The sequence below is a fragment of the Cetorhinus maximus genome, chromosome 3 (assembly GCF_964194155.1).
Source record: "Cetorhinus maximus chromosome 3, sCetMax3.hap1.1, whole genome shotgun sequence".
Taxonomy (NCBI): Eukaryota; Metazoa; Chordata; class Chondrichthyes; order Lamniformes; family Cetorhinidae; genus Cetorhinus; species Cetorhinus maximus.
This window is the reverse complement of record NC_135881.1, coordinates 18,839,560-18,863,850: the sequence shown is the minus strand read 5'-3', so window position 1 is coordinate 18,863,850 and position 24,291 is coordinate 18,839,560. Positions and strand designations below refer to the sequence as shown.

The 24,291-nt window shown below is 43.7% G+C and overlaps 1 protein-coding gene across 2 annotated transcripts in view; it reads right to left on the bottom strand.

Annotated features, from left to right (window-relative positions):
- Window positions 1–10,320: 10,320 nt before the first annotated feature.
- Window positions 10,321–24,291, bottom strand: part of nub1 (negative regulator of ubiquitin-like proteins 1) — a 35,124-nt gene continuing 21,153 nt past the window's right edge. For both annotated transcript variants that reach the window (XM_078536850.1, XM_078536857.1), the window contains 4 exons: window positions 22,841–22,990; window positions 18,438–18,530; window positions 15,572–15,740; window positions 10,321–12,756 (listed from right to left, as the gene is read on the bottom strand). In XM_078536850.1, coding sequence (XP_078392976.1) covers window positions 12,587–12,756; window positions 15,572–15,740; window positions 18,438–18,530; window positions 22,841–22,990 — 582 coding nt within the window. In that variant the 3' untranslated portion in view covers window positions 10,321–12,586. The remainder of the gene's footprint in view (window positions 12,757–15,571; window positions 15,741–18,437; window positions 18,531–22,840; window positions 22,991–24,291) is intronic.

The window sequence follows — 24,291 nt, the reverse complement described above, 5'->3', positions numbered from 1 at the left end:
CTTGTTGGATTGGGCACATACCATGTACAAAATTTTCCTGAACACAATCTAGAAACTTTTGCCCCTCTCCACCCTTTACATTACCACTGCCCGGTCTACATTTGTGTCACCCATTATAACTGCTCTATAGTGCTTGCATCTATCTGTTATTTCCCTGCAGATTTGTTCTTCTACGTCCTTCTCACTATTTGGCGGTCTATAGACTACGCCAAGCAATTTAATTGCCCCCTTTTTGTTCCTCAGCTCTGGCCAAATTGATTCTGCCTTTGAAACCTCTGGGACATCCTCTTTCTCCAGCACTGCAATGCTCTGTCCCTCCCAGTATTTTGTGTACCCTGGTATTCCTCTCTAATATTTTCTCTTGGTTCCCACACCCCTGCCGACTTAGTTTAAAACCCTCCCAACAGCACTGGCAAAATGCCCCGCAAGAAACTCAGTCCAAGCTCTGTTCAGGTGCAACCTGTCCTGCTTGCAAATCTCCCCCAGAACCACTCCCAGTGTCCCAATAATCTAAAGCCCTCCCTCCTGCACCATCTTTCGAGCCATGCATTCATATGCCTTATCCTCCTATTTCTATACTCACTGGCATGTGGCACTGGGAGTAGTCCAGAGGTTTGAGGTGCTGCTTGCTAATTTTCTACCTAGCTCCCGAAATTCTGATTGCAGGAACACATCCCCCTTTCTACCTAAGTCATTGGTACCAATGTAGACCACGACCTCTGGCTGTTCAACCTCCCCCAGAATAATGTCCTGCAGCCACTCTGTGACATCCTTGACCCTGGGTCTACGGCCACAGAAACATCTGTCTGCTCTCCAAACCAGTGAATCCTCTATCACTATTGCTTTCTTTCTTCTTCCTCCCATTCTGTACAGCCGAGCCACTCATGGTACCACAAACCTGGCTCTGACTGCACTCCTCTGAAGAACCAGTGCCCCCCACCAGCTTCCAAAACGGAAAACCGATTTGTGAGCGGGACCCCAGGGGACTCCTGCACTACCTGCCTACTTCTCTTGGACTGCCTGGAGGTCACCCATTCCGTCTCTGTTTCTAGGCATTTAAGCTGCGGTGTGACCACGTCTCTGAACGTGCTATCCAGCCTGGCGAATGTGCCACAGTGGCTCACAGTGGTTGTGAATGCTAAAGGTTTTGTTCATGAGTGTATGTATAAAAACATAGAAAGTAGGAGCAGGAGTGGGTCATTCGGACCTTCGAGCCTGCTCCACCATTCAGTACGATCATGGCTGATCCTCTATCTCAACACCATATTCCTGCGCTCTCCCCATACTCCTTCACACCTTTAAAGTCCAGAAATCTATCTATTTCCTTCTTAAATATATTCAAAGACTTGGCCTTCATAGCCTTCTGTGGTACAGAAGTCCATATGTTCGCCACCCTCTGAGTGAAGAAGTTTCTCCTCATCTCAGCCCTAAATGGTCTACCCCGTATCCTGAGACTGTGACCCCTTGTTCTAGATCCCCAGCCAGAGGAAATATCATCCCTGCTTCCAGTCTGTCCATCCCTGTCAGAATTTTATATGTTTCAATGAGATCTCCTCTCCTTCTAAACTCCAGTGAATACATGCCTAGTTGGCCCAATCTCTCCTCATACGACAATCCTGCCATCCCAGGAATCAGTCTGGTGAACCTTCGCTGCACTCCCTCCATAGCAAGAATATGCTTTCTTAGGTAAGGAAACCAAAACTGCACACAATAGTCCAGGTGTGGTCTCACCAAGGCCCTGTACAGTTGCAGTAAGATATCCTTGCTCCTGTACTGACGTCCCCTCATAATGAAGGCCAACATACCATTTGCCTTTTTAACTGCTTGCTACACCTGCATGCTTGCTTTCAGTGATTGGCATACAAGGGCACCCAGGTCCTTTTGTACATCAACATTTCCCAATCTATCACCATACAAATGATACTCTGCCATTCTGCTTTTCCTACCAAAGTGGATAACTTCATACTTATCCACGTTATACTGCATCTGCCAAGTATTTGCCTACTCACTTAACCTATCTAAATTGCCTTATCGCTCACATTCCCATCAAGTTTCGTGTCATCAGCAAACTCGAAAATATTGCATTTGGTTCCCTCATCCAAATCATTGATATATATTGTGAAAAGCTGGGGCCCAAGCACTGATCCCTGAGGTTCCCCATTTGTCACCGCCTGCCAATCTGAAAATACCTGTTTATTCCTACTCTTTGTTTTCTGTCTGCTAACCAATCCTCAATCCATGCCAATATATTACCCTCAGTCACACGTGCTTTAATTTTACATACTATCCTCTTATGAGGGACTTAATCAAAAAATAGGAACATAGATACACAGAAAATAGGAGCAGGTGTAGGCCATTCGGCCCTTCGAGCCTGCTCCGCCATTCATTATGATCATGGCTGATCATCCAACTCAATAACCTGCTCCCGCTTTCTCCCCATATCCTTTGATCCCTTTCACCCCAAGAGCTATATCTAACTCCTTCTTGAAAACATATAATGTTTTGGCCTCAACTACTTTCTGTGGTAATGAATTCCACAGGCTCACCACTCTTTGGGTGAAGAAATGTCTCCCCATCTCAGTCCTAAATGGTCTACCCCGTATCCTCAGACTGTGACCCCTGGTTCATGGACTCCCCCCACCATCGAGAACATCCTTCCTGCATCTGTCCTGTCTAGTCCTGTGAGAATTTTATAGGTTTCTATGAGATCTCCCCTCATTCTTCTGAACTCCGGTGAATATAATCCTAACCAACTCAATCTCTCCTCATATGTCAGTTCCGCTATCCCAGGAATCAGTCTGGTAAACCTTCGTTGCACTCCCTCTATAGCAAGAACATCCTTCCTCAGATAAGAAAACCAAAACTGCACACAATATTCCAGGTATGGTCTCATCAATGCCCTGTATAATTGCAGCAAGACATCCCTGCTCCTATACTCGAATCCTCTGGCTATGAAAGCCAACTTACCATTTGCCTTCTTTACCACCTGCTGCACCTGCATGCTTACCTTCAGCGACTGGTGTACAAGGACACCCAGGTCTCATTGCACATTCCCCTCTCTCAATTTAAAAAACTTTCTAAAAATCCAAATACACCGCATCCACTGGTTCTCCCTCATCTATCCTGCTAGTTATGTCCTCAAAAAACTCCAGTAAGTTTGCCAAACATGATTTCACTTTCATAAATCCATGCTGACTTTGTCTAATCCTGTTGATATTTTGTAAGTGTCCTGTTGTCACATCCCTTATAATGGACTCTAGCATTTTCTCTACTATTGACTTCAGGCTAACTGGTCTGTAACTCGTCCCTTTTTTAAATAATGGGATTATATTTGCCACCCTCCAATCTGCCAGGACCATTCCAGAATCTACAGAACTTTGGAAGATGACAACCAATACATTCAGTATTTCCATGGCCACCTGCTTGGATGCAGAACCACAGGCTGCTTAACTACAGTCGGCATCGCCAACATCTGTGACCCAGCCATATTGCCAATCACTGGAAGCTGAAAAAAAGTAGAACAAGGAGCACCTCTTTTCCTGTCTGCACTGAATTCCCACCTAAACTAAACTCCAAACCATTCACTCCATCTGCGCCTCACTCAGGTGTAGTCTCGTGTCTGCGCACCCCTCTCTCTGTGCGGGTTCAAACCTCTCTGTGTATATAGAACCTTCAAGGGGTAAGCTCAGAGCTCTCTGCATTTCTCTGAGCATTCTACAAAGGCCCCATCAAGGTATTGTCAAGAGGCTATCACATTTTTCCTAATATTATTGTGGGATATTTTAAAGCAGGTATGTGTGTGTGTGTGTCTTATTTAATTGGGCTGGAGATGGTTAGACTGCAAGGTTTAAATTATCAAAGAAGTGAGGTGGAAAACAGGCTTTTGAAATGAAGCTGAGTAGGGCTAGGGCTGAGGTCAGCTGATACGGTGTGAATGAAATTTGCATTTTTAGATAAGTGGATTTGATTTTTCAAAGGGACATGGAGAATATTTACAACTGGCAAGCTAAATAAGGCAAGATTGTTACATTGATTTTTTCCCAAAAGTGCTAGCTATAATGAGTACATGAAAGATTTTTATATTCTGGGAAAAGTAACTTCTAAAGACAAATTGAAACAATGGGATTTACAAATCAAAAGGGATCAAATATATTTAAAGAAGGATGGAAGGCTGTGTGAGGTGTGGCCATGTGAGATCTGGAAAGGTGACTATGTAAAACAGACTTGGGGAAAAAGCCTCTGACCACCCTGCAGAAGTTTGCTGTTCCAGTAACCAGCGTTGTGTTAAAAGCCTTTGGAAGTCCATTGTCCAGTGGGTGCTTGTGGTAAAATTGCTGGTTAACTTTATAAATTTGGCATCTATCTGAACCTTTGCCCTAAAGCAGGTGTGTAGTTGGGAATCTGGTTAAGTAGAACTTTGGGAATAGTTATAACTATGTAACTGTAATTTTGTGTGTGTGTTTAAGTTCTTCTTTTGTTAAGAAATGTTTTAATTTAATCTTTTAAAATCTCTAAAGGTGGTAGTGGACTCATTACTTCTGACTTCAGTGCACAAACCTTCTCGTGGTTAATATAAATTGCAAAATCGGTGTGATAGCGTGGCCAAGTTTCCCTTGTGGATTTGGTCAGCCTGACAAATATTACCTGCCATATAACAAAAGGATATGCTTGCATTGGAAGCAGTCCAGTGAAGGTTCACTAGATTGTTCCCTGGTTGAGGCGGTTGTCTTATGATAAAAAGTAAATTGGGCTTATATTCTCTGGGGTTTAGAAGAATGGGAGGCGGTCTCATTGAAACCTACAAAATTTTGAAGGGGCTTGATAGGGTGGACGCTGAGAGATTGTTTCTGCTAAAACACAGGGTCACAGTCTCAGTACAAGGAATCAATCATTTAGGACTGAGATAAGGATAAATTACTTCAAAGGATTGTGAATCTTTGGAATTCTCTACACCAGAGGGTTGTGGATGCTCCACCATTTAATGCATTTAAGGCTGGGATAATTGGACTTTTGGTCTCACAGGGAATTAAGGGATATGGGGACCAGGTGGGAAAACTGAGTTGAAGCTACAGGTCAGCCATGATCATACTGAATGAGGGAGCAAGCTTGATAGGCCTAATAGTCTACTCCTGGTCCTTTTTTAAAAGTCATTTCAAGCGATGTGGGTTTCGCTGGCATTTATTGCCCATCCCTAATTGCCTGAGAAGGTGGTGGTGAGCTGCCTTCTTGAACCGCTGCAGTCCCTGGGGTGTGGTACAGCCACAGTGCTGTTAGGGACGGAGCTCCAGAATTTTGACCCAGCAACAGCAAAGGAACAGTGAAGAAGTCTTGGTGAGTTCCTGCAGTGCATCTTGCAGATGGTACACACTGTTGCTACCGTGCATCAGTGGTGGAGGGAGTGAATGTTTGTGGAAGGGTGCCAATCAAGATGGCTGCTTTATCCTGGATGGTATCAAGCTTCTTAAGTGTTGTTGGAGCTATACTCATCCAGGCAAGGGTAGAGTATCCCAACCAACTCCTGGCTTGTGTCTTGTAGATGGTGGACAGGCTTTAGGGAGTCAGGGGGCGAGTTACTTGCCGCAGGATTCCTAGCCTCTGCCCTGCTCTTGTAGCCACAGTATTTATACGGCTAGTCCAGTTCAGTTTCTGGTCAATGGTAACCCCCCCAGGATATTGACAGTGGGTAATGCCATTTTGGGGGGATGGCCTATCATGGGGGGGATGGCCTATCAGGGGAAAACAACAGCAGTAGCCAAAGCAGTGGCATCACAGTTCAGCTTCACAGTTCTGTTGTTCAGCAGAGGGGGGGGGTCAAAGCACAGAAGAACAATTGTCATAGGGGACTCTATAGTCAGGGGCTCAGAGAGGCGCTTCTGCGGTCGTGAAAGAGACACCAGGATGGTATGTTGCCTCCCTGGTGCCAGGGTCCAGGATGTCTCTGATCGGGTACGGGACATTTTGAAATGGGAGGGAGAACAGCCAGAGGTCGTGGTACACATTGGTACTAATGACATAGGCAGGAAGAGTGACGAGGTCCTGCAGCGGGAGTTCAGGGAGTTAGGCAGAAAGTTAAAAAACAGGACCTCTAGGGTTGTAATCTCAGGATTACTCCCTGTGCCACGTGCCAGTGAGGCTAGAAATAGGAAGATAGAGCAGCTGAACACGTGGCTGAACAGATGGTGTAGGAGGGAGGGCTTCCGATATCTGGATCAGTGGGATCTCTTCCGGGGCAGGTGGGACCTGTTCAAGAAGGACAGGTTGCATCTAAACTGGAGGGGCACCAATATCCTGGCCGTGAGGTTTGCTAGTGTCACCCGGGAGGGTTTAAACTAGTATGGTAGGGGGGTGGGAACCAGAGCAATAGGTCAGTAGGTGAAATAAATGACTGGGAACCAGTGAATATGGCCAGTAGGACTAAGAGGAAGGGCAAGCAGGGAGAAATTACTGAACACAGTGGGACTGGGGATCTGAAATGCATTCGTTTCAATGCGAGATGTATAACAGGCAAGGCAGATGAGCTTAGAGCTTGGATTAATACTTGGGACTATGATGTTATTGCTATTACAGAGACTTGGTTGAAGGATGGACAGGATTGGCAGATAAACGTTCCAGGAGTTAGATGTTTCAGGCAGGATAGAGAGGGATGTAGAAGAGGTGGGGGAGTTGCACTGCTGGTTAAGGGGAATATCACAGTTGTACGACAGGAGGACACCTCGGTGGGCTCATGCAGTGAGGCAATATGGGTAGAGCTCTGGAATAGGAAGGGTGCAGTCACAATGTTGGGGGTTTACTATAGGCCTCCCAATTGCCGGCGGGAGATTGAGGAACAGTTTTGTAGGCAGATTTTGGAAAGATGTAAAAGCAATAGGGTTGTTGTGGTGGGTGATTTTAACTTTCCCTATATTGACTGGGAATCACTTAGTGCTAGGGGTTTGGATGGTGCAGAATTTGTAAGGTGCATCCAGGAGGGCTTCCTGAGACAATATGTAGATAGTCCAACTAGGGAAGGGGTAATACTGGACCTGGTATTAGGGAATGAACCCGGCCAGGTGGTCGAAGTTTCAGTAGGGGAGCATTTCGGGAAAAGTGACCATAATTCAGTAAGTTTCAAGGTACTGGTGGATAAGGATAACAGGAGTCCTCGGATTAAGGTGCTTAATTGGGGGAAGGCTAATTATAACAATATTAGGCAGGAACTGAGGAATCTAGACTGGAGGCGGATGTTTGAGGGCAAATCAACAACTGACATGTGGGGGGCTTTCAAACGTCAGTTGATAAGAATTCAGGACTGGCATGTTCCTGCTAGGATGAAGGATAAGCATGGCAAGTTTCAGGAACCTTGGATAACGAAGGATATTGTGAGATTAGTCAAAAAGAAAAGGGAAGCATTCGTAAGGGCTAGAAGGCTGGGAACAGATGAAGCCTGTGGAGAATATAAAGAAAGTAGGAAGAAACTTAAGCAAGGAGTCAGGAGGGCTAAAAGGGGTCATGAAAAGTCACTGGCACCCAGGATTAAGGAAAATCCCAAGGCCTTTTATACATATGTAAAAAGCAACAGGGTAGCCAGGGAAAGGGTAGGCCCACTCAGGGACAGAAGTGGGAATCTGTGTGTGGAGCCAGAAGAAATGGGAGAGATACTAAATGAATACTTCTCATCAGTATTCACCAAAGGACTTAGCGGTCGATTTGTCTAGGGAAGAATGTGTAGATAGCCTGGATCATGTTGAGATCAAAAAAGAGGTGTTAGGCGTCTTGAAGAATATGAAGGTAGATAAGTCCCCAGAGCCAGATGGGGATCTACCCCAGAGTACTGAGGGAGGCAAGGGAGGAGATTGCTGGGGCCTTGACAGAAATCTTTGTATCCTCACTGGCTACGGGTAAGGCCCCAGAGGACTGGAGAATGGCCAATGTTGTTCCATTGTTTAAGAAGGGTAGCAGGGATAAACCAGGAAATTACAGGCCGGTGAGCCTTACGTCAGTGGTAGGGAAATTATTGGAGAAGATTCTTCGTGACAGGATTTACTACCATTTGGAAGCAAATGGGCATATTAGTGAGAGGCAGCATGGTTTTGTGAAGGGGAGGTCGTGTCTCATTAACTTGATCGAGTTTTTCGAGGAAGTGACAAAGATGATCGACAATGGAAGGGCAGTGGATGTTATATACATGGATTTCAGTAAGGCCTTTGACAAGGTCCCTCACGGCAGACTGGTACAGAAGGTAAAGTCGCACGGGATCAGAGGAGAGCTGGCAAGATGGATACAGAATTGGCTTGGTCATAGAAGACAGAGGGTAGCAGTGGAAGGGTGCTTTTCTGAATGGAGAGCTGTGACTAATGGAGTTCCGCAGGGATCAATGCGGGGACCTTTGCTGTTTGTAGTATACATAAATGATTTGGAGGAAAATGTAACTGAGCTAATTAGTAAGTTTGCAGACGACACTAAGGTTGGAGGAGTTGCAGATAGTGAAGCGATTGTCAAAGGATACAATGGGATATAGATCGATTGGAGACTTGGGCGGAGAAACGGCAGATGGAGTTTAATCTGGACAAATGCGAGGTAATGCATTTTGGAAGGTCTAATACAGGCAGGAATTATACAGTAAATGGCAGAACCCTTAAGTGCATTGACGGGCAGAGGGATCTGGGTGTACAGGTCCACAGGTCACTGAAACTGGCAACGCAGATGGATAAGGTAGTCAGGAAGGCATACGGCATGCTTGCCTTCATTGGCAGGGGTATTGAGTATAAAAGCTGGGAAGTCATGCTGCAGCTGTATAGAACCTTGGTTAGGCCACACTTGGAATATTGCATGCAATTCTGGTCACCACATTACCAGAAGGATATGGAGGCATTGGATAGGGTGCAGAGGAGGTTTACCAGGATGCTGCCTGGTCTGGAGGTTATTAGCTATGAGAGGTTGGAGAAACTCAGATTGTTCTCACTACAGCGACGGAGATTGAGGGGCGACTTGATAGAAGTTTACAAAATTATGAGTGGCATGGACAGAGTAGATAGTCAGAAGCTTTTTCCCAGGGTGGAAGAGTCAATTACTAGGGGACATAGATTTAAGGTGAGAGGAGAAAACTATAGAGATGTGCAGGGCAAGTTTTTTTACGCAGAGGGTAGTGAGTGTCTGGGATTCGCTGCCAGAGGAGGTGGTGGAAGCAGGTACGATAGTGGTGTTTAAGAGGCAGCTTAACAAATAGATGAATAGGATGGGAATAGAGGGATATGGACCCTGGAAGTGCAAAATGTTTTAGTTGATGGGCAACATGATTGGCGCAGGCTTGGAGGGCTGAAGGGCCTGTTCCTGTGCTGTACTTATCTTTGTTCTTTGAATGTCAAGGGGCAATGGTTAGCTTCTCTCGCATTGGCACGAACGTTACTTGCCACTTGTCAGCCGAAGCCTGGATATTATCCATGTCTTGCTGTGTTTGGGCATGGGCTGCTTCAGCTAGGAATTGGAAGCAAAGTACCTGACAGGAAAGAAATAATCACGAAGGGGAGGCAGCAGAGAAAAGCACAAAGAGGGATTAAGTAAAGTTAGGGAAAAAAGGCAGATTGATAGCCAAATGCATATGGGCAAAAGAGGAATTCTGGTTACATAGCTATGATTAAGATTGACCTTTCCTAGCATAAAGAGAATAGAGAGGTGATAATGAACATTTCAGAATATTACTTATGCAGTCAGGGGGTAAACAGCTAGCATGTGAAGTGAAATGGAAAAATGTTTGCGACATTCCTACACCTTGTAGCACATATTAACCCCATGGCAGCCAAAGTGAACAGTTCACTTTCTGCTGCAGCTTCAATCCTTTCCATATGGCCCATTCTCTGTATTACACTTCAAATTACCTTACCCTACCCCACCCCATCCAATCAAATCCTTTATAATTATTATAATCCTTTCCATCCCATCAAAAGGGTTTTTTTTGTCAAGTTTCTCCTCAAAATTAGCTTTTTGAAGTGCTTTCAGCCAGTGAATCGCTGGTTTTTAGACCACTGAAAGCTCAATGCTCGACTCTGGACTCAAACATCAGCAAAGGAAACTTTGAACCAGCTGCTGGATAACAGAGTCCCTGGAACCCAATTCCACCCAGATGTTTAAATTCCTACTATGCTGGAGGGAGTCAACTTTTTACCCTAGACTCATCTGACTTATGTAACCTTCCTCAGTAGCCAGCTAGGGATTAGAAACTGCTGGAACACTATATTTAGCTTTTACTGACATCCAGTAACCCTCTAGAAGGTACAACATTAGTAACCCTCTATTAATTATTCCAGATAGTCATTACTCTAAATCATGTATACACACAAAGCATTCAGTACACAGTATCATTTTATTTGAGTATTATAAACTGCTTAAAAATTACAACTCTTAAGAAGCAGGACTTCAAGAACAGAGAGGCAACAGTTCACTACCCAATCCAGGCAAAAAAAGATTTTGTTGCCACTTATGAAAAGTAATAGATTATCAAACAGAAAAAGGGGAAGGGAGAAGGATCAAAACTTCCTGACAAAGTACAGCCATTTAAATTCAGAAATGTGCTTTGGCGAGGGCAGGTGGGGTGGAGGTAGAAAGGGAGAGGAAAACTTTAACGAGGCTGAAAAAAAGATATGTTGAAGCTAGAGTTTGCAAAATTATAATTGATTTAAATTGCTGCATTGTCCCAATCTGCTGTTAAAAACATCTATGAAGCAAAATGTTTGAACAGGGTTCCAGAATAAATGTTGGCCTGGACAGGAGGAAGAAATTCCCTGATTTTCAAATAGTGCCGCAAGGTGTTTTATGTTTACTGGAGGAGGCAGATGGGGTCTTGGTTTAAGGTCACATCTGAAAGATGGCACCTCTGACTATGTCAGCCAGGGTTCTGTACTCAAGTCTTTGCTGTGTGGTTTGAACCTTTTGACTCTGAGGCAAAGGTGCTATCACTGAGCCAAGGCCAAAAGTAGCCTATTACAAATGAATCGTGGATGAATTTTTATGTCCTAAAACTCAAATAATGCCCTCCTGCGCCCATCATTTCACGTGCAGCACTCCGTAAGTGGGCAGAGAAATAAAAGATTAAATCAGCTGGGTTCAATTCAATCCATTACAGCAAGAACAAACAAAGCACATCTCTTTATAAAAGGGTTGTTGCTGAAAAAAATTGGCTCTGTACACGAATTTCATAAGACAAAATACATATTTTTTCAAAAATAGGATTGTGTAGGCTATTTAAATTTGTACATTTTTACTGAATTTAAAGATCATTTCTATTTTCACATTTTTAAAACTTCCAACAATTTGCAGCAGCCCCTTTCAAAGTCTGTATCCAGTTAACTTAAAGCACCTATTATGGTTTTATTATTAGCATTTACAGCTCAGTAGTCAATGGAGTCCCAGGTATATTATTTAGAAAATCAGTGGGAGGCACTACTGACTTTTCTGCAGCAAATTGCTTTGGAGTTTAGCCCTGAAGCACAGGAGGTGAAGGAGACTTGGGTTAAAAAAAAATGCTGAAGAACAGCATCATGATCGGAATACTGAGAAAAGAAATACAAACCTCTGAACAATGTGTGTACTTTGTCTGTCGCGATAAATCTCTGCTTCAACAGGTACAGGTGGTCAATGAGGACACTGCTTTGCAGATCTCCAAAGTCATTCATTCTCATTCAGATAAGGCTTCAGTTTGAGGTAGGATAACAATTATGAGGACACCTGCACTGTCTCCTGCCTCAAATCTAATTCCTGGTCTAATTTTTATAGGATAAATTCGAAGTATTGGTGCTCGAAACATCATCCTCTGTTTTCAATGGTGTATTTATAGGCAGACCTAATGCTGGCTGGTGCACAAAGCCAGGTGTGGGATTGAGAGTCACTGAATAACTGCGGCCAGAGAGCAGGGGAACAGCTTTGAATACTGATTATATTCTCCACAATTTAAAGTCAGTACTGGGGCAAGAAAGAAAACAATACTGTCGATTGAACCTTGGTTGAAATTAATATTCTGGCTATCAAAAAATCACCATTTAAGACCACTGCACAAGTCGGCAAATGCTTGGTGATGCGATCGAGCATCTTCAAGGAGATAAAAAATGGTAGAATTCTGTTTGATTGACAAAAGAAATCCAAATGTCCATAAAAATGAGTCAGACAGGTTTCCCTATGCTACTGCACTTTCCAAATAGAATTTACAATTTAGTACGTGAAAGCAAAACCCAGAGGAGCAAAATAACTGGTGTCTCCTTGCCATATACAACTACCCAGCGTTAATATCAGCCAAATTTGGATCAGCTGTTTATTGCAACAGCAACATCTATTTTGGTGACGAGAACACTGCTAGTAAACCTCTACACTTACTGCAAAGATGCAAGATCCACAGATCCTCATTGCTAACATTTGCACTAAAAGCTGATGATTTTATTTTAAAGAAAAGGATGCCACAGCTTCAGGTTTTTATAGAAAAAACTTTGGCAATTAAATCATTAACAAAAGTTTTTTTTAAAAAAATTGATGAGCCATTAATAAAAAGGCAAATTCTGTAGACAGAGGCATAAGGCACAAATCAGTGACTGGGTTTTAGCACTGGCTCCTTCACTGCTCACTAATTACGAGGTAGATTCTGTGACCCTCGTAGCCAAGTCTTGTACTTGATAATGACCTCCCTCTCCTCCTCCAGGGGCATGTCAAGGTAATCCTCTTCATGTTCTGGGATATCCGCCAAAACCTCTTCCACAATTTCACGCTCCCTTTGTTTTTCTTCTGAGGACTCTTCTGGAGCAGGTACAAAAAGAAAGCCATTTTTAAAAAACGTATCCAGACTATGCCACAGCTTTTATCAATTCTTTGCAGAAATTTCAAAACTTCTCAATTTAGCAGCAGGTAAAACATATTTCACATGATATTAAACATACAAAAGCCTTTGCAGGAATCCTGGGCCTGATCGCTATCTAGTAGTCACTGTCAGATTTGCATTTATGTGGGCGTTGGTCTTGACTGTGACAGTCCAAGGCACAGTGGAAGGGACTTGAAGTCACCCACAATCAACATCCTGCAGGGGATTACCAGAAACTGAACTGTACAAGCCATATAAATACTGCTGCGGCTACAAAAGTAGGTCAGAGGGGAATTCTGCAATGACTAACACCTCCTGACTCCCCAAAGCTTATAGCCTGCAAGGCGCAAGTCAGGAGTGTGATGGAATAGTCTCCACTTGAATATTGTAGGAACTACCCTCAAACAAGAAGCTTGACAATATCCAAGACAAAGCAGTCTGCTTGATCAGCACCTCATCGAGTATGTTAAAAATTTACTCTCCAGCACTGGCACACAGTAGCAGCACTTAGTACCATCTACAAGATGCACTGCAACAACTCACTAAGGCTCCTTCAACAGCATCTTCCAAACCCATGACCTCAACCGCCTAGAAGGACAAGGGCAGCAGACGCAACGGGAACACTACCAACTGCAAGTTCCCCTCCAATCCTGATTTGGAACTATAATTGCCATTCCTTCACTGTCACTGCATCAAAAACCCTGGAATTCCAACCCAAACCACTGTGCAAGTACCTACATTACATGGGCTGCAGCAGTTCACCATCATCTTCTCAAAGGATTGACAATAAATATTGGCCTAGCCAGTGACTCCCACATCCCAAGAATGGACATAAAAGCTGGGATAACTAAACTTGGACTGAAGTCATTTGGATTGCTTAAGAACAGAAGAATTCTCTCATATCAAGTTCTGGCTAGAGGTTCCGAGTTTTACAATAATCCACAATTCCTGTATAACAGATTGTGCACAATATCTAAAATTACTAAATTCTAGAATGGTGAACTGGTTTCCTCTAAGCATTGCATTTACTGTTGTTTTGGAACATTTGCTTTAGCTTGTGCTTGTCGAATGGCATTTCTCCATAAAGAATCTGTAAAGACAGTGAACGTTCCATTTGATCTCCAGTGACTGGAGTCATGATTAAGGTCCCACCCTTAACCCTGGGCATATTATGCTGTCCACAGAAGCGCAGGGCTCAGCTCAAAGAGTGGAATCTCATACTAGGCCACCACCTTTGGGCCAAAAATTGGCAGAAAGCCTGAATGGTAATGCTACCTGAAGAAATCATGTATTTATCCAGGGGTAACAAATAGGAGGGAGTATCTTTTCCACTCATCCTTGCACACATTCCAAGAATCAGCAACACTGAGAACACAAGAAAGAGTCACCAAGTAATAGGAGTCACTCTTTCAAAATGGCAAGATGAAGACTGCTAGCTGCAGAATTCTATATGAAATGAGTTTGTGCTGTCTTAATTCTGTTCTTAGTAGGTGAAGATCTAAAGTTAAAAATCCATAATTATGCACAAGATAGCAATCTCTGATCAACCAGAGTGTTGTGGGAAGAAATGCTGCACCAATGCAGTGAACACAAGCATCAGGAGCAGGAGTAGGCCATTTGGTCCCTTGAGCTTGCTGTGCCATTCAATATGACCATGGCTTATCTGATTGTGGCTTCAACTCCCCTTTCCTGCTTGCTCCCCATAACCCTCGATTCCCCTGTTGATAAAAAATCTAACTCAGCCTTGAATATATTCAATGACCCAACCTTCACTGCTCTCTGGTTTCTTAGGTTGAGTTGTTCTGAAGTTGAGAGTAAAGCATTTTGGTGGCACTGTATAAAGAGATTTATCCTTCAGTCAGCTTGCACTATACTTGGCCTTGAAGCAATTCATGCTGACAATAGTTGCCAAAAGTGACTTTAAATGTACCTCATCTTAAAATTCATCAGTTGTTCATTTATTTGTTGCTATAGCAAGATATAAAATGTGAATAGGAGTTAGGAGTTATCCTTTGCCTCCATCACCAAAGAAACCTATTCCTCACAAGAGTGAGTACACCACAGCACAATACAGGCTGGCATCTCAGCACTTGAAATATTCTAAAGAGCCAAGGAGGAAGGAATGGGTTGAGAATTGTCATACATGCTAAGTGGGATTGGAATGTGAACTGGAATATAAAACTCTGACTTTGGTACAAACAAAATTCTAAAAGGCTCAGTTTTATATTCCAGTATTTTGGTAGTTTTTTCTCCTTAAAAACAGTTCAAATGGCAGCCAGGAAGACACTCCCCTCTATCTTCTCTTATGTGCCCCTCAATGCTTCAGTAATTCACTCAGGAGAACAATATTTCGATAAACTCAATAACAAGGCCTTTCTGTTTGGAAGAGGACACAAGGACATAAAAGATCCCCTGGCAAAATATGGAGATCAAAAAAGAAAAGAAAAAAGATCAAAATATGGAGTTCATCCCAGTGTTAAGGCCAATATTTATCTCTCCAAAAACATCAGTCTGTAGATTATCTGGTCAACACTGCTGTTCGTGGGACCTTGCTGTGTGCAAATTGGTTACCACATCTCCTACATTACAACAGTGACTACACTTCAAAAAGTACTTCACAGGACGTTGCAGGTGCTTCAATCCCAGAGTTCAAGAAAGGTGCTACAGAAATGCAAGTTTTTCTATTTCTTTTCCCAAAGCTTTTGCATATTCACTCTAAGCATGGTGCAATCTTGCTAACTGTATTCTAATCACCTCCAACCTCCATATCCTCTGGTGATGATGACGAGGGAGGTGAATTAAGTAGACTTGATGGAAGATATCCACCGTGATCTATCAATGCCTGAACAGCACGTTCAATGTTCCCATTAAATCTCCTGAGGGCAATTTCTGCAGCAGAGTGATCAAAACCCAAAAACGCCACCTATAAATTTTTGAAAGAAGGGAAAACATTCTTTAAATGTATTGATCTATTATTAAAACCATAGGCAGAATTCAGAAACTTAGACTGAATCAGAAACTTATCTAATTTTATTATATATTAAAAGTAAACTCCTTTGGTATATCAAGTTCAGCAAGCCTGGGATTTGGCACTGAAAAAAGGTATACTTACATTTTTATAAAGCAATAGTAAGTGGCAATAATAGTGACTTCATTATTACTACCATAATTAGTAATTTTGACTTCACAAGTCTAGCATGAAAATGTAGATGCCAAAAGAAGTTTGACACCAAGTTGGGCATTCATCTGTAATGAAGTGGCACTGTCACTTGAAATTTTCTCATCTAAAATTCACAAGGAACTCTTTTAGAGAGAGACAGTCAAATACCCTCATATCTAGGGTTCAGATCCCAGCTTCATTAGGCTAGAGAAAAAGAAAAAGCAGGGACGAAAAAGCAGGGACTAGACAGTTTCACAGTACTTACCTGGGTAGTTGTTCAGGAAATGTTAGACAGATGAAAACGTAGTCTGACACACGGGTAACTACACTACTGAAACGCCAACCACCTCCCAACCCTTGATCCCTCTGCTACCTCACTACCCACCCCCCGCCAACCCACCCATCTACTTACCCATTCACCCATCCATTCACTAAAATTCAAACTGGACCTTTAAACTTACCATACAGCAGGTACTGCTGTAAAAAAAAAAAGGGGCGCGTCCCATCTTCCGCCGACTCTACTCCGCATTGACAGAGTTGCCTGCTGCGTATTTCTTTGGAAGCCAAGCTTGGAAGAGCCCAGAAGAAAAGCACGTCGGCATCAAGTCAGGGAAATTTTTGAGGGAGGCAGCATTCTGAGTATTGCCACTGCTCGGAAGATCTGGGTCATTTTACATATACGTTCATGCAGAGAAAGATTGCCTGAGACATTTTTATTTTTTAAATACATTCATGGGGTGTGGGCTTCGCTGGCTGGTCCAGCATTTATTGCCCATCCCTAGTTGCCCTTGATAAGGTGGTGGCGAGCTTCCTCTCACTGCTGCAGTCCATGTGGCGTAGGTACACCCAAAGTGCTGTTAGGAAGGGAGTTCCAGGATTTTGACCCAGCAACAGCGAAGGAACGGTGATATATTTTCAAGTCAGAACGGTGAGTGACTTGGAGGAGAACTTCCAGGAGGTGGTGTTCCCATCTATCTGCTGCCCTTGTCCTTCCAGTTGGTCATGGTTGTGGGTTTGGAGGGGGCTGTCGAAGGAGCCTTGGTGAATTCCTGCAGTGCATCTTGCAGATGGTACACACTGCTGCTACTGTGCAGTGGTGGAGGGAGTGAATGTTTGTGGATATGGTGCCAATCAAGCGGGCTGCTTTGTCCTGGACAGAGTCAAGCTCCTTGAGTGTTGTGGGAGCTGCACTCATCCAGGCAAGTGGGGAGTATTCCATCACATTCCTGACTTGTGCCTTGTAGATGATGGACAGACTTTGGGGAGTCAGGAGGTGGGTTACTCCTCGCAGCATTCTTAGCCTCTAACCTGCTCTTATAGTCACAGTATTTATATGGCTAGTCCAGTTCAGTTTCTGGTCAACGGTAACCTCCAGGATGTTGATAGTGGGGGATTCAGTGACGGTAATGCCATTGAGCACCAAGGGGCAATGTCTGGATTCTCTCTTGTTAGAGATGGTCATTGCCTGACACTTGTGTAGCACGAACGTTATTTGCCACTTGTCAGCCCAAGCCTGGATATTGTCCAGGTCTTGCTGCATTTGGAGATGGACTGCTTCAGTATCTGAGTTGTTGCAAATGGTGAACATTGTACAATCAGCAGCAAACATCCTCACATCTGACCTTATGAAGAAGGAAGGTAATTGAAGCAGCTGAAAATGATTGGGTCGAGGACACTACCCTGAGGAACTCCTGCGGTGATGTCTTAGAGCTAAGATGACTGACCAACTACCACAACCATCTTCTTTTGTGCTAGGTGTGACTCCAACCGGCAGAGAGTTTTCCCGACTCCCATTGAATCTAGTTTTGCTAGGGCTCCTTGATGCCACACTGTCAAATGTGGCCTTGATGTCAAGGGTAGTCACTCTCACCTCACCTCGGGAGTTCAGCTCTTTCATCCATGTTTCAACCAAGGCTGCAACGAGGTCAGTAGCTGAGTGGCCCTGGCAGAACCCAAACTGAGAGTCAGCAAGCAGGTTATTGCTAAGCAAGTGCTGCTTGATAGCACTGTTGATGACCTTTCCATTACTTAACTGATGATGGAGAGTAGACTGATGGGGTGGTAATGGGCTGGGTTGGATTTGTCCTGCTGTAGGTGTACAGGACATACCTGGGCAATTTCCCACATAGCTAGGTAGATGCCAGTGTTGTAGCTGTACTGGAATAGCTTGGCTAGGGCTCGGCAAGTTCTGGAGCACAAGTCTTCAGTACTATTGCCAGGGCCCATAGCCTTTGCTTTGGGCCCTGACAATGTGTGGCTCACAGTTATGGAATTGTGCACTGGGATAACTGGCAGATTGAGAAGCGGAAAAAATAAACTGAAGGGAGTAGAGGAAGAACTAAGGATTTGAAGTGTGGTCAGTAGAACAGATGGTGAGGGACTAACACATTCACACAAGTCTGTGAAGCTTCACTACCCTGTGCAAGTTATCCATGACCGTGGAACAGAAACAATGCACACCTGATTAATAGTTTCTTCAGAGATTTCAACTCTGTTACTTGGTCCAGCTTCTTCTTCGTCTAGGTAGGCTGGCTCAGGGCTGCGTTTAAGTAACTGAAAGAAAATTCAAAATTGATGCAATAAAAAGATGATTTTTTTTTAACATTCGACTGTAAATGCACATGTCTGAAAAACAAATATTCAGAGGATGAGAAATTTGGTTCATTATTTAATATGTTACGGGGGTGATTTTCCCTGGATTTATGCCAGGAGTGAAAGAGCCTCAGGAGGTTACCAAGATAGGATTTTAAGCTGAAAAAATACCATTTTGGTAAAATAGTTAAAGGTTGTGCTAGGAATAGCCACCCAGAAGGATCATAAGATGTTGACTGACACTTTTTTCTGCAAGTGGCATTTTTTTCTGCTAGTGCTCATTAAGGAGGTCGCACTGCATTTGGGTGGAAAGTGCTGACTCAAATCCCTCTAACAGCAATCAACTAATTGGGAGTAATTGAGTCATTGCAGAGGATTTTGCACACTACTTAAAGTTCTTTTACAGTTCTTTCACTCTTTTACAGTTCACTTGCTGCTAGAAGTTTGAAGACAACTTCTGAATCATGAGAGATTTCAACACTTAATTTGTAAATTCTCCGAGGACTTCACCTAAAACGATCATGTGATGCTCTACTCTTATCTAATAGGAGTCATCAGAAGAAAGGGATTGTTTAGTCATCAGTATCTTGCTTGGGGTCCCCTTTGGACTGGGAAGAATGGGAGAATGACATCAGAAGGCAAGCAGAGAAGTTCCACGTTGTTTCACCCAGCAAGATTTGCACTCATGCTGCAACTATCCTGCTTAGTTCTGTTACTGTCAGTGAAGAATTGAGACCTCAACATCCTGCATCAGTCCCACAAGCTCATACAGAATACGCATAAGCAAAGCTACACACACCTCTCATCTCGTCATACACAGTATACATCATCTACAACATAGCCCCTTGTGTGCAGGATTTTACATATATGTTGCAAGTGAGGATAGTAATCATTTGGCCGGACCAGACTGGGCAAAGCAAAACTAAATTAGAACAAAAACAAAAATAGCTGGAGAAACTCAGCAGGTCTGACAGCATCTGCGAAGAGGAACACAGTTAACGTTGAGTCCGCATGACTCCTCATCAGAACTAAAGAAATATAGAAATGTGGTGAAATATAAGCTGGTAGAGGGGGGTGGGACAGGTAGAGCTGGATAGAGGGCCAGTGATAGGTGGAGGCAAAAAAGAGATTGCCAAAGATGTCGTAGACAAAAGGACAAAGGGGCGTTGATGGTGGTGATATTATCTAAGGAATGTGCTAATGGTGACATTAAGGGTAGAAAGCAGGACAAACAAGTGACAGATGGCCCTAGTGGGGGTGGGGTGGGGGGGGGAAGGGATCGAAACGGGCTAAAAGGTGGAGATAAAACCATAGATTTAAAAATAGGTAGGAAAAGAAAATATATTGAAAAAACATAAATTATTGGAAAAAGGGGGATCGGAAAGGGGGTGGGGATGGAGGAGAGAGTTGATGGTCTGAAGTTGTTGAACTCAATGTTAAGTCTGGAAGGCTGTAGAGTGCCTAGTCGGAAGATGAGGTGCCGTTGCTCCAGTTTGCGTTGAGCTTCACTGGAACATTGCAGCAAGCCAAGGATGGACATGTGGGCTTGAGAGCAGGGTGGTGTGTTGAAATGGCAAGCGACAGGAAGGTCTGGGTCATACTTGCGGACAGACCAAAGATGTTCCGCAAAGCGGTCACCCAGTCTGCGTTTGGTCGCTCCAATGTAGAGACGATTGCATTGGGAGCAGCGAATGCAGTAGACTAAATTGAGGGAAGTGCAAGTGAAGTGCTGCTTCACTTGAAAGGAGTGTTTGGGCCCTTGGACAATGAGGAGGGGGGTAGTAAAGGGGCAGGTGTAACACCTTCTGCGGTTGCATGGGAAGGTGCCGTGGGAGGGGGTTGAGGTGTAGGGGGTGATGGAGGAGTGCACCAGGGTGACCCGGAGGGAACGATCCCTGCGGATTGCCGCCAGGGGGGTGAAGGGAAGGTGTGTTTGGTGGTGGCATCATGCTGGAGTTGGCGGAAATGGTGGAGGATGATCCTTTGAATGCAGAGGCTGGTGGGGTGATAAGTGAGGACAAGGGGGATCCTATCATGGTTCTGGGAGGGAGAGGAAGGAGTGAGGGCGGATGCGTGGGAGATGGGCCGGACACGGTTGAGGGTCCTGTCAACCATCGTGGGTGGAAAACCTCGGTTAAGGAAGAAGGAAGGCATGTCAGAGGAACTGTTTTGGAAAGTGGCATCATCAGAACAGATGCGACGGAGGCAAAGGAACTGGGACAATGGAATGGAGTCTTTACAGGAAGCGGGGTGTGAGGAACTGTAGTTGAGGTAGCTGTGGGAGTCGGTAGGCTTGTAGTGAATATTTCAGATTTCCAGCATCCACAGTATTTTGCTTTTATCTAAATTAGAACAAGATTGCAACTGAAAATTGACATTTTTGCAGCTCAAGAAGTCAACTGATTTACCTTAATAACAAGTTATAGTCTCAGCCACAGAACAGCACAATATAGACTTTCCCATTCTTTGGTCCCTAAAACCACTCACCCACCTCATCATACACCCACCAAATGCATGGTCTCTGAATAAGATAGCCAACTTGGGATGCATTCATAGTGCACACTTTACACCAATATATACACTGCAAATCTGGCAAGTGAATGTACCATCACCAAGTTTGTCGATGACAAGAATAGGCAGGAAGGCAAGTGGTGAGGATGACAAAATCTAGAGGGATATAGACAGATTGAGTGGGCAAAAACTTGGCAGATGGAATATAATGTGGGAAAATGTGAGGTTATGCACTTTGGCAGGAAGAATGGAAGCACTGAATATTATTTAAATGGAGAAAGATTGCAGAAAGCTGCAGTACAGAGGGATTTGCGGGTCCTCGTGCATGAATCACAAAAAACTAGCATACAAGCTCAGCAGGTAATAGATAAGGCAAATGGAATGTTGGCCTTTATTTCAAAGGAAATGGAGTATAAAAATAGGGAACAGTTTTGGTCCCCTTATCTAAGGAAAGATATACTGGCATTGGAGGCAGTCTAGAGAAGGTTCACTAGGTTGATCCCAGGTATGGAGAAATTTTCTTATGAGGAGAGGTTGAGTAGGTTGGGCCTGTACTCGATGGAGTTTAGAAGAATGAGAGGCGACCTTATTAAAACATATAAAGACTCTTAGCAGGCTTGACAGGGTAGATGCTGAGAGATTGTTCCCCCTTGTGGGAGAGTCTAGGACCAGAGGACATAATCTCAGAGTAAGTGGTCACCCATTTAAGACAGAGACGAGGAGGAATTTCTTCTCTGAGGGTAGTGAATCTGTGGAATTCTTTACTGCAGAGGGCTGTACAGGCTGGGTCGTTAAGTATATCAAGGCTGAGATAGAGTGTTTTTAAATCAGTAAGGGAATCAAGGGTTATGGGGAAAAGACAGGAAAGTGAGGATTATCAGATCAGCCATGATTTAATTGAATGATAGAGCAAACGCGATGGGCCATTTGGCCCACTTCTGCTCCTACATCTTATGGTCTGGCATTTAAGTATCAGCCATGGCTCAAGATACAAGAGTGCTACCAACTGAGTCAGAAGATTATGGGTTCAAGTCCCACTCCAGGAATTTGAGTACTAGGCTGACACTCCAGTGCACTGTCAGAGGAACCATTTTTCAGAAGAGACTTTAAAATTGAGGCCATCACTGCTCTCGCAGGTGGACATAAAAGATCCCAAAGCACCATTTCAAGGATGAGCAGGGGCAATATCCCTGGTGCCATGGCCAATATTTATCCCTCCCATTATCACTAATTAAATTGATTATCAAATTGCTGTTTGTGGGAGCTTGCTACGTGTAGATTGGGTGTCATGTTTCTTATGTTACCTGTGACTCCACTGACTGTAAAGTGCTTTGGGCTCTGAGATTGTGAAAGGCTCTATACTAATGCAAATACTTTCCCAAATCGACTCCAAAACAGGAAAGCAGAATGAGAACTCGTGGAATTTCAAATCTACCTCATCCCACTGTTACCACACCAAACTGTTAAGTTTGAGTTTGCATGCAAACTATTTCACTGACATTATAGCTTAGTGGCACTTGTAGATCAATTTGCAGTGTAGCCTTTTGCCTATCACTTAATTTTTTTAATATTCACATGTACTACATCAGTGACATCAATAAATAGTATAGGAATGCTCAGTTTTTCAGGTGTGTTTCTTCACTAGCTTTAACCAGAACCTGCCCTTGTCAGCAGTAAAAATGCATTTCATTTTATGGACTCAAACCTCCTATAATCTTTGAAGACACTAGACACGATTCTGAGCAGTGAAAGTGACTGACCTCTATGGCACGGTCCAAGTTATTATTAGCTGATCTAAATGCCTTGGCAGCAGCTTTTTCTGAATAGCCCAAAGCCATCAAGGAATTCACAGCTTCTTGCTTTTTCCTTTTTCTCTCTGCTTTCTCTTTTCTCCTTATTTCAGCTTTCTCCTACAAAACACAGTACAAAAAATAGTCATACCTGTCAAACATCTGCGTAACCTTAGTTAGAATATGAGTTCAAAGAGCCAAAATAAAAATGTTGGCCCATTGTTAAAATGAAGAAACTGAAGTTGGAAAAACATTAAGTTTGAGAGCATTTTACATCTTTACATGGCAGACAAGCGTATACAAGTGAGCTGGAAATTTACCTCTGAACTGGGGTTGAATTCAAGCAAAAACATTTGATTCGATCTAATAAAATGCAGTTGAAAGCAGAGTTAATGGCCTCTACATTGCTGCATTAGTGTTGTACCAGAGTTGGTCCACAAAATCCATTTAAAGCCTCTAAAGGTAGGGAGGTCTTGTGGCTCAATAAGTGGTGCCTCAATCTCTGAGCCAGAAGCTCCCAGTCCTACTCCAGGACTTGCTGGCCATGGAAGGAGTGTGCATGACGTGGCCAAACGGGTTGATAGTCAACCTGCCATTTTTTATAGCGTACCCGTGGCAGGCAGGAAGAGCTGGAGGGATTCCTGATCAGCCATGCCTAAATGTGGGATGTTGCCCAAGCTATAACCAAATGTCTGACTCTCTGTTAAAGAGATGCTTATAGCCCCTTGTGGACTAAGGCTATTGAAGGAAGGGAGAAAGATTGCAAGATGCAATTTCCACATTATGATCTGAGCTACACTATAATAAGGATTCATCAAGTAAAGGCTAGACAGGCATTCACCAAAGTGCCGCTCAAGCTTCTTATGCCCACCTTATTGCCACATTTGCATGATCCTGCAAACAAGTCAGTGTCCTAGTCCAGAGATTTTAAAAAAAAAATCATTCATGGGATGTGCGCTTCACTGGCAAGGCCAGCATTTATTGCCCATCCCTAGTTGCCCTTGAGAAGGTGGTGGTGAGCTGCCTTCTTGAACCACTGCAGTCCATGTGGTGTAAGTACACCCATGTGCTGTTAGGAAGGGAATTCCAGGATTTTGACCCAGCAATAGTGAAGGAACGGCGATATATGACAAAGTCAGGATGGTGAGTGACTTGGAGGGGAACTTCTAGGTGGTGTTCCTATCTAGCTGCTGCCCTTGTCCTTCGAGATGGTAGTGGTGAGTAGCATTGGTAGAAACGAGAGTAAGGGGAGAACATAACTTTGTTTGAAACATAGGAGGTAAGCAAGTATCTGTAGCGGAACCGCCATCATCCACCAGTGAGGGGAAATTGTAATTTTCCATCAGGACACTACAAACAACGGTAGTAGTCAGTTTTATTGATACATTAAATGGGGAAGAAGTTGTTAAAGTCAGGAGCAA